The sequence below is a fragment of the Daphnia magna genome, linkage group LG7, assembly GCF_020631705.1.
Source record: "Daphnia magna isolate NIES linkage group LG7, ASM2063170v1.1, whole genome shotgun sequence".
In the NCBI taxonomy this organism is placed as follows: domain Eukaryota; kingdom Metazoa; phylum Arthropoda; class Branchiopoda; order Diplostraca; family Daphniidae; genus Daphnia; species Daphnia magna.
Window position 1 is genome coordinate 12468788 of NC_059188.1, and position 9652 is coordinate 12478439.

Below are 9652 nucleotides of genomic sequence, written 5' to 3' on the forward strand. Positions count from 1 at the left end.
CAACGGTTCACACAAACTATATAATCTCGCTAAAACTAAAAAAAAAAAAAAAAAAAAAAAAATGTTACCAAATTCAATTTCGTGTCCTATGTGCGATGATGTTCAATTTTAGAGCAGTCAATACAGTAGTATAAAAAAAGAAAACCCCGCATCAATTTCTATTCTATTTCTAAAAATGCATCGTGTATTCCGAGTTCGAAAGGAGTGGGGAAAAAAAATGATGTTCTTTTGTTTCAACGGGAAATGTCTGAAGGACGAGGAGTGGGTGGCGGGGTCAGTCGTTGGGGTGAGCTGGATGCAGAGGAATGACGTGAAAGAGGTCGGCGATTTTGAACGCCCAATCCGGCAGCTAATTGATGGATCCGACGTTCAATGTCGTCCGCTCTAACCGGCAACAAGAGCTGATGATGTTGAATGAGGCCTAGCCGGATGCTAGACTCATCCGTCCATAGGCAAAGCCGGATAGCTGTACATCATCAATTTATTTTTAAAAACCATCATCCATCAATTCAAATTAAAAAAAATAATAATAATAAAAATGGATGTTAAAAGAAAATAGTTTACGGATTAAAGGCGTCGGAAATGCAGTCCATTGAAAAAAAGAACCCGAGATTCCGGAGAGGGACTTGCAGCTGTCAACAACATCCATTTGCACTGATAAAACGTTCGTTTGAGCAGCCATTCCGCGTAGCGGGAAACAACTGTTTGCCGGAATCGTACGGTAAGGGTCGCTGGGCTTTTCCAGCTGGCGTTCAAGTGTTTTCAGAACAAACTGTCCATCTTCAAGGCTCGCCGAACCGAGCGGAAGTGTGTAATAATGGTGAGACGAGCCAGCCTTCATATCCACTTGAAGTGTTCCGGTTGAAGCAGCTTTTTAATTGAATCAAGTAGGGGGTGGTTTTATTAATCGAATGAGCAATCGAAAAAAACAAAACAAAAAGCGAACGATTAATTACGAACCTGATTGTCTGTAGCACTGGTTGATGGACTGGCAGAAAGCGGCGAGGACAACCTGTGCGGAGGTGGCGCCAGTCAGCAGACAGATGCGATCGATAAAGTCGATCGATGGAATCGGATGCGTCCACGACACGTGAACGCATCCGCTTCCGGTCGCTACTGTTCGCTGAGGAGTATCAAAACTTTGGGAAACTCTGCTGGATGTGGGGCCATCTCTCTCAATCCAGCGCTTGTCAAGTGCCTCACGGATGAGTGAATCCAGCGGATTGCACAAGAGGCGATGACAGCGGACCAGCAAACAGCAATTACTTGAGCTGGAGAAAACTGTGTCGGGATCGTTGGCCAGCGCTAAAGGAATCAAATACACTCTCCAAGGTGGACGTTGGCTATCCGTTTCTATTCCGTCCGGACGTTGATAAATTTCCGACACGTATTCCTTTTGAAATGAAGAAAACAACAACAACAACAACAAAGTTTAAGAAAAAAACGTAAGATTTCGATTCTTTTATCAAATACTTCCGTACGTGGACAGAGTCTTCCGTGACGAGCTGATGCTTCCAAACCGGTGGTAGTTCTTGCACCGTCATTCGGAGTGGACTTTCGCTTGGTTGCGGAAGTTTCCACAAATGGATCCAACCAAAGGCTTCCGCTTTACGTACAAGTTTCAAAGCGGGCTGATCTTTTGTGCAATCTATAATCGATTGCAGGAGCTGCGCTGGACTGGCACCGCCGGAATCGACCAGGTAAACCGAGAAGGCCCAAGACGAAAGATGCCCTTTGTAATTCCGGTTGGCATCATCGTCAAAAGTCACGCAACGGATGCCTTCTCGGCTGGAGTAATAGTAGGTCAGTATCCATCTGACGGTCCATTTGAGCACTAAATCAATTCAGAAAGGACCAGTCATTGACCATTGAGCGTTCAACCGACGATAATGTCGTCTTTAAAATGAAATAACATTCATTTAATTCAAATACATTCTACCTGCAGTGATAAGAAAGTAAGGCACCAAAGTGAAGTAAGCAACGAGAACGAGATTCGTCAGCCACAGTCGGACAGTGCCGAATAGGTTCAAATCCGTACCGAGCAGCGATTTGAGCCTAGCAAAATAGAAAGACGCTGCCCGACAGATGATCTGATTAACATGTTTCAGTCCCACGCTTTCAGACGGCAGTGGTGGCACCCGACGGGCTGAATAGCGTTCGATTGCTCTGTACCTTTTGATTTGAATAGAAAGGGGCGAGGACGTGATGCATAATCAGGTTAGTTTAGCGCTTTGATAAACATTACCAATCAGCCATGCAAATGGGTCAATTTTAATTTGTGATCACTTACGTCACTGCCATCTTTCTGCCGATTCCATGGTAATTTGATAATCCGTCAGCTGTCGAAGGTTAGATACGTTTCACTCGAAAATGAATTTAAAAAAAAATTTGGGAACCACACAAACACAAAAGCAATTCAGCGCAGAGAAATCTTCAAGTAGAGTCACGTGTGAGAACTGTATTTCACTCAAACTAAATGCCAGAGGGATGGCGTGCTGAGTCCAATCAGAGTCCGCATAACCGAGCGCATGTTGTCTCTTTCTTTCCCATATTTTCGTACACGTATTGGCAATGCGGCTGCAAGTAACACATTCAGGGATTTGGGGGTTTCAAGAAAAAGGGACCCCTACAGACAGACGTCTACATGCCAAACAGGCAGCACGATACTAATCAAAGATTGGGTGCGGATAACTAATGACCTCCAAAAAGTGTCAAGAAATGTACGGGCTGGCCTCTCCGCCCCCTTTTTCAAGCATCACATCAAAAAATGCGACAAAACAAGTGCAAAGGTCGCCTGTCCCGATTGCCTCTTCGTCTCCATCGCTTCCGGTGGGTCGGTTTAGATTACACTGGCAACACTGTAAGATCTTTTTTTAAAATAAACACACACACACACAAAGTGCACAAACGACGGATGGATTGAAAAATGCAACACATGAAGACGATAAAAAAAAAAAATGTATCATTCCCTCATCTGCGTCATGGCGTAGAAATAGATGTTGGGAAGAATGACGATGACAAAGAGTGAAAAAGCCACTTTGAGGAAGGCCAGGAAAGCGATCCAGCGGACGAGTCGACTGCGGAAAAACATCCGTAGCAACGGGAAGGGCTTGCCCCCGCCAGCAATGATTTTCGTGAATCCATTGGCGACGGCCAGCCGATCGCCAATCACTCCGTTCAGCCATATCCGCACAGCCGGATGAAACGTTTCGAGAACGGGACGCAACTTGGACACGTGTGGATCGTTGATGAAATCGGTTCGATTAAGCAACAACGCGTCGCCAATGCTGATCGTTAAACACGATGCCACCAAAAGGAAATGTATCAACACTTTCATCGTGTTGCTGTCACGACAAGATCGATCCGCACTGACTGGTCGTCTATGAAAGAATACCAGCCGTTTTCTATTTTTAACCGCGGCTGCTATTATATTGGCGCGGGTACTACCCGCGCCAATGAATTCAAAAATAAAATTAAGAGTCTGAACCGTTAGACGAGTCATCCGCAAGGGTTTGTTTGCTGCACCGCAAGAATGCGATAAAACATCGAACCATATGGTATGGACTATTAAATGTATTTATTTTTTTATTTTTTTTTTTGCTACGGTTCTTTGTTAAATTGGCGTTCAAAACCGACACTTACAATATCCAGAGTTGGCAACTGTAACAAACAATGTTTTGAAAAAAAGGACGAAGAAAGGATCTTCATAGGATTGTGATAATGTCAACAGGAAGAGCCGTTAATTAGAGCGTAAATCCAATGAAAAATATGCAAGCAAATGCATGTATACAATAACGGTTGTCCTAAATGAAAAATGACAGAAAAACAAAATTTCATTCTGTTTGACAACCAACTGGAGCGTGGTCGGATATGGATTGTACAATGAGTTTGACGAGATCTGGAGAAGTAACCCGTTTACGCCCAACTTCCGGCTCGCTACCCATGCGGATTGAATTGGGCCGAGACTCACGCTGTCGGCTGGCTGAACCGTGAATCTCCGTAACTCGCGATGCCATCACAATGGAAGAGGCGTTACGTTCCGTCACACCTGCTCCGGCCATGATGACGATCCGTTCACCGGCTCTTTCTCGCAAACGGACAATGAGTTCCAAACCAGTTTCGGCCGTCTGCTGTTGGCCGCTCGTCAGAATCCGACGAAAACCTAGTTGAATGAGTTCCTCCATGGCAACAAAAGCATCCGTCGTAACATCGAAAGCCCTTATGTAATACATAATAAAGCCTCTTTTTTATAATCCCTGTTACATTCAAGTGAGGCCGATACGCGAACGTTTCAAAATCTGCACGGATGACGTCGATACAAAGACTTTTCAAGTGGTATGTAAATGCTGCTTCAATTTTGTGACTAACGAGCACGTTTCGACTCGAGTGGAACACGAGTTCGACCAAGAGCAATCGAGGACTTACTCGTTGCCGACTTAACATATCTGATGGATGTACAGGAAACGCATTTTGACGTGGAAAAACATTCGAGGGGTTCGATTCCGCAACAGCTGGGGAACAACTTGCGGTATTGGATGAGTCGTGAAAACAACCCAGCATGGTCGCAGCTATCACATTTCCATAGTTTTCAGCCAAAATAATGCAGATTTCACCAAGTTCATTCCAAGGAACTTCCCTTACTAAAAATTTCGAATGACTAGACTACATTCATCTCAATGTTCTTCCTTAGTAATCAGAAAATTGCATCTAATTTGATTACGATTTGGTCTGCAGGAGCTTATCGATCGTGAGCAGAAACCCTGATAGTAACGAAGACTTACCGGTGGAAAGTGCACGGTAGTGGGTAGGCAGAACTAATCAATCGAAGACAGGCTTCGCGGTCAACGGTGCAGTCTGGATGAAGAACACCGAAAACGAATCCATCAACTTGGACTTCCTTGAGAGATGTAATGTCTTGTTCCATGACAAGCAGCTCGTCCTCGTCGTAGACGAAATCGCCATCACGAGGTCGAATCATGACGTAAATGGGTAACTTGACGCATTTCTTGACCTGATTGAACAAGACCGACAGTGGGCGTTAAACCTCCCAATGACAAGCTCGAACACAGTTCTAAACGACTGGCACCGCCAAGTTCAGCGTTCCTGGCAGACTCCAAACTATCGACACATACTTCCAGAATGCAAGAGGACGTACTCATGATCGCTTAAACTTAAACTACTGTTTGTTTAACTGGATTCACGACAATGGGTTTTGTTTCAAATTGCAATTGGCATGCCACGATAGCAGTCGAAACTTTCCAGAAAGTTGCGTGTTTGGCCATCTGTTGTTCAATTTCGAAACTTGTTCATGCTTCCCACATAATTTCAACGATTTAAAATTTGGTAGGCTATTTAGGTAAATCCGATAGTTCCTTTTTATTTAAGTTAAATACGTCACAAAGGCTGAATCGATACTTAGTTTTCTTTAATAGAGTTTCTTTTTTTTTACTGGGTTTATATAGTTGCCAAGATTTTATGATGATTCAAGGTCATTTCAGGTCTCCTCTTTATATGTGATTCCAGCACACTTAAAATTATGGTATTAAACAATTAACGTGTTTACGGCTACTACTACTATAATACTATTCAGACAAAGTGGAAATGCTATATGTTAGATTAAATAATTCTTAGATCAATGGATATCAAATCTTCTGGAAATTCAATGATCTGCATTAGAGCAAAAATCTTTCATCGACGGGAGTTTGATTTGCTGGAACTTCTTGAATAATTCCTGTTTGTCGTATGAAGAAGACTGCTGATTTAGTACTCCGTATGTTTCAGTTCTTGCTTTTCCTTTAAGCGATTAAACCGTAAAATTTTAATTCTTGCAAATTACCCTTTTACATGTAGCAAGAGATAACACCTGTCAGCGTGATTGTCGGAATTCAACACCAACTATAGCATCGAAATGCTGTATAAGTAGAGAAAATCCGTCGAAGAAACGGAGCTTCTCCTAAATAGTTATTAATAACAGTGTTTTAGTCCATTTCTAATGCTGGCACAGTTAATAAGAATTTAATTGAATACCGGAAGTTTCTTTGACCGGAAAAACGCGAAATTTCTGAACCATAGTAGCAATAGCAATCTTCATCTCTTCCATGGCAAATCGCATGCCGAAACAGTTGCTCGGGCCTAGGCCAAAAGCTACGAAACTCTGTGGATTACGTTTGGCTTTGTTTTCAGCGCACCATCTTTAAAACATAAAAAAAAATAAATAATAATAATGAACCAAGTCAAGATGCAATTCATTTAGTTGAACATATGATAAGTTTATACCTTTCGGGATCAAATTTTTTAGGATAGGGGTAGTATTCTTCCATGTGATGGAGAGCATACGCCGGCATGGTAACAATATGGCCCTTTTTAATTTGGATTCGGACCGTTGTCGTATGAATAATGTTTCGTACATTGACGCTCAAGTCTGAAAGCACAAAACACTGAAATGAATTTTAAAAAGATGCAAGATGACTTAACATATTATCACCTCAAAACAGGAGGATAAAAGCGCAAAACTTCTTGAATAACCATCTCAAGGTAGGGCATGTCTTTGACCATTTCATGACATACCTCGCCCTATATGAGAAAAGAAAAATTTAGTTAAAATCCGAATGAACGAACCTGAACTTAAAACTTGCATGTTCTTCTATTTTGGCCATGATACTGTCGTACAATTTTTCGCGCTCTTACAACATGATGTCCGTCTTTTCTTCAATTTGTATGGATGTGGTAACTCGCGTGCACAGATCAGCAGGGCGCCATTCCACATTAGAAAAGACATTGATTCGATTTTTTTTTCCGGCAAACAGCAACGAACGAAGGTGTTTCCGTTTCTGACCGTTCATCATTTCATCCACTTACATACAGTTTTGGTCTTAATTTCCAAGCTGTGAAGAAGGAAACATAAAAATGAAAGATTATTTTTGCAACCAACAATCGATTTCAATGGTATAACACTGCAGTCGGCAAGACGGTCGAAATTGTTCACATAAAAGGTTTTGATCTGTGGGCAAAAGATTCGGTATTCCGGCCGCCAAGTTAACCGAGCTTACCGATCGAAAGCAAAACAACGGAAATGAAAAAGACTTACCAGGGAAAAGTGCACAGCGATGTGTGTCGGCCAAACTGTGCACGTGCACCTCCCAATGACAATCCGTAACACAGTTACTAATGACTGGCACCGCCAAGTTCATCGTTTCTGGCAAATCCCAAACAATCAAGACAGACACCTTTACAGAATGCAAGAGGCGTACTTATGGTTGGTTAAACTACTCTTTTTTGTTTTTTTTTCATTTGAATTCATGATAACAGATATTTTATTTCAACTGGAAATTTGCCAATCGCCATGCTGTTGTAGCAGACAAACACATTCCACAAAGTCCGATTTCGAGTTCGGACATCTGCAGTTGAATCTTGAAACTTCTTTTTCTCAAGAATCAACAATTTAAAAATTAAATTAAAAAAAAAAAAATAGCCAGATAATTTTATTTTATTTAATTTACAAACGCGACAAATATTCAATCAATAATTAGTTTTCAATGTGTAATATTTTTTTCTGCTTTTTCATGGCCACCAAGATATGTTTCGATTATCTCTTTATCTGTTGAGGGTGTAAAGACAGTCTCGTCATATTTTAATTCCATCACTGCCTATATTTCGCGGAAAACAACAATTAAATCGTTTTTTCATACTAAGTCAAAACGAAAGATGCTGTAAGAAGCTTGATTTGCATAGCTTGCATAGCTTGCATAGCAGTAGATATCAAATCGTTATTTGCAAGTTTTCTTTGTTGGAAATTTTCTTGAAAAATCCTTGTTTGTCCTATGAAAAAGAGTGCCCACTTAACACTCCACGTATTCCATTTCTTGCCTTTCCTTTATCAACCCAATTGTGGAATGTTACTTCAGCAAATTCATGGATTATATGTAAGAGGAGATTGTACTTTCAGCCGGAGAAGGTTTGTCGGAATTCGATACCCAACGTCGCATGTAAAGGTTGTAGAATTTGGATAAATCCATCATCGAAACGGAGCTTCTCCTAGAGGATTACAGGAAACATTATTCGGTCCATCTTTCATGGTCAAAAAATTAAATGTATACCGGAGTTTCTTCAACAGGAAAGAAGCGAAATTTTTGGATCACAGTGGCAATAGCAATCTTCATCTCTTCCATGGCAAATCGCATACCGACACAGTTGCGTGGTCCCATACCAAAGGCCATAAAGGTGTAAGGACTGCGTTTGGCTTTATTTTCAGGGTTCCATCTTCAAAACGAGAAAAAAGTAAATGACTATGCAATTAATTTAGTTTAAGATATGCCAGTGTGAACCTTTCAGGGTCAAATTTTTCTGGATCAGGATAGTATTCTTCCATGCGATGAAGGGCATAAGCCGGCACTGTAACAAGCTGTCCCTTTTTCATTTGAATGCGACCATTGTCATAAGAATAATCTTTCGTGCATTGACGTTCAACTCTGGAAACCGCAATTTACAGACATTAACCGTAAAAGATGCATGTCATCATGGCTTAGGATTCTATTACCTTAAAAGTGGTGGATAAAAGCGCAAAACTTCTTGAATAACCATCTCAAGGTAAGGCAAGTCTTGGACCATATCATGACACACCTCGCCCTTTAAGAAGAATAGGAAAATGAGATTAAATCTGAATAAATGAACCTGAAAGTAAAACTTGCATATTCTTCCATTTTGGTAATGACAGTGTCGTACAATTTTTCCTGGATGTCCGGATTCCTTGCCAGTTGAAAGCAAGTGTTTGTTAAAGTGGTTGCTGTCGTGTCAAAACCGGCCAGCATAAAGAGTGTAGACTTATTGCCAAACATAGAAGGTTAGTGTTTCATTGCTTGAAAACATTACACAAAACAAATCAAATTTTTGTTTCACACCTGTCCCATTATAATCTCGTCAATTTCCTCACGTGTCCACATAGGCACTGTTTTGCCATCAACTTCCTTGGTGAATTCAGAAATAGATTCGTTGGCTATTTCAATAAAATCGTGGTAATTCTGTTCGCAAAAAGTGAAGTTATTTCAAATTCAATATGTGGATGCACGTAGTTTTGCAAACAAACACCTACCTCTTTTGATTGTGACCTATCACGTAGTACATCCTCAAGCAAATTGAAAAAGAATTTCATTTCTTTAATGCTAAATAATCTTTCAAAAACGCCGCCAAACGTGCTTAGGAAATTGGGGAAAATAACTGTACAAAAGAAGTTCAGAAATGAAAATGGAAAGAAGTAAAACAGTTTGTAAGACTTACACGGCAATAGGCCAACCGGCGATCTTGTAGTTGGTGGATTCACAATGACACGTGCATTTCGAATGAAAACATCATTCTCGCTACCAATAGTGTCGATCTTGAAACCAAATGCACATCTTGCTATAACATCCATTGTAAAAGCACTGAACTTTCTACAAGAAGTTGGAATGGAATGGACAGTACATTGCAAACAATTAAAGAAGGTTCGAATGCAATGTGAACAATGAAATATTTACAGTTTGGCATCAATCTTCTCTTCAATTTGTGTGGCTGAGGTTAGACGATCACACAGGTCAGCAACGCAATCTTTTATCAGACTAGACATCTGATATTTGTCAAAGAGATTGCCGTTTAAGAATATAATATACTCATGTCAAAA

The 9652-nt window shown here is 40.9% G+C and overlaps 4 protein-coding genes across 4 annotated transcripts in view; all 4 read right to left on the bottom strand.

Annotated features, from left to right (window-relative positions):
• Nucleotides 1-161: 161 nt before the first annotated feature.
• Nucleotides 162-2955, bottom strand: LOC116928045. The gene is made up of 6 exons (XM_032935109.2): nucleotides 2291-2955; nucleotides 1940-2172; nucleotides 1482-1834; nucleotides 961-1393; nucleotides 565-870; nucleotides 162-466 (listed from the first exon to the last, which is right to left on the bottom strand). Exons 1-6 carry the CDS (start codon nucleotides 2299-2301, stop codon nucleotides 234-236), a joined length of 1569 nt encoding a protein of 522 aa, XP_032791000.2. The 5' UTR covers nucleotides 2302-2955; the 3' UTR covers nucleotides 162-233.
• Nucleotides 2956-3558: 603 nt separating this feature from the next.
• LOC116928058 (copper homeostasis protein cutC homolog) lies at nucleotides 3559-5269 on the bottom strand. Its single transcript, XM_032935132.2, is given in 3 exon segments — nucleotides 3559-4218; nucleotides 4782-5011; nucleotides 5013-5269. Coding segments are annotated over 3 exon segments (762 nt in total). The 5' UTR covers nucleotides 5160-5269; the 3' UTR covers nucleotides 3559-3833.
• An 82-nt stretch (nucleotides 5270-5351) lies between these two features.
• LOC116928063 (cytochrome P450 3A19) lies at nucleotides 5352-6572 on the bottom strand. Its single transcript, XM_045176207.1, has 4 exons — nucleotides 6485-6572; nucleotides 6277-6421; nucleotides 6028-6191; nucleotides 5352-5953 (listed from the first exon to the last, which is right to left on the bottom strand). The coding sequence occupies exons 2-4, from the start codon at nucleotides 6342-6344 to the stop codon at nucleotides 5886-5888; spliced, it is 300 nt and encodes a 99-aa protein (XP_045032142.1). The 5' UTR covers nucleotides 6345-6421; nucleotides 6485-6572; the 3' UTR covers nucleotides 5352-5885.
• An 894-nt stretch (nucleotides 6573-7466) lies between these two features.
• The window catches only part of LOC116928047 (cytochrome P450 3A14), a 3210-nt gene continuing 1024 nt past the window's right edge, over nucleotides 7467-9652 (bottom strand). Inside the window, exons 5-14 of the mRNA XM_032935110.2 lie at nucleotides 9510-9598; nucleotides 9274-9425; nucleotides 9089-9213; nucleotides 8898-9017; nucleotides 8688-8819; nucleotides 8537-8625; nucleotides 8325-8468; nucleotides 8097-8259; nucleotides 7940-8034; nucleotides 7467-7871 (exon numbers count right to left, since the gene is read on the bottom strand). Coding sequence (XP_032791001.2) covers nucleotides 7942-8034; nucleotides 8097-8259; nucleotides 8325-8468; nucleotides 8537-8625; nucleotides 8688-8819; nucleotides 8898-9017; nucleotides 9089-9213; nucleotides 9274-9425; nucleotides 9510-9598 — 1107 coding nt within the window. The 3' untranslated portion in view covers nucleotides 7467-7871; nucleotides 7940-7941. The remainder of the gene's footprint in view (nucleotides 7872-7939; nucleotides 8035-8096; nucleotides 8260-8324; nucleotides 8469-8536; nucleotides 8626-8687; nucleotides 8820-8897; nucleotides 9018-9088; nucleotides 9214-9273; nucleotides 9426-9509; nucleotides 9599-9652) is intronic.

Bases quoted from the DNA above. Each gene is read 5' to 3' on its own strand.
- LOC116928045 (XM_032935109.2), bottom strand. The intron at 871-960 runs GTTCGTAATTAA...TCAATTAAAAAG, and splicing joins CCAGTGCTACAGACAATCAG to CTGCTTCAACCGGAACACTT. The intron at 467-564 runs GTAAACTATTTT...GATGATGTACAG, and splicing joins ATTTCCGACGCCTTTAATCC to CTATCCGGCTTTGCCTATGG.
- LOC116928063 (XM_045176207.1), bottom strand. From the start codon at position 6,344: ATGCCGGCGTATGCTCTCCATCACATGGAAGAATACTACCCCTATCCT. The intron at 6,192-6,276 runs GTATAAACTTAT...TATGTTTTAAAG, and splicing joins AAAAAATTTGATCCCGAAAG to ATGGTGCGCTGAAAACAAAG. The intron at 5,954-6,027 runs GTATTCAATTAA...ATAACTATTTAG, and splicing joins TCCGGTCAAAGAAACTTCCG to GAGAAGCTCCGTTTCTTCGA.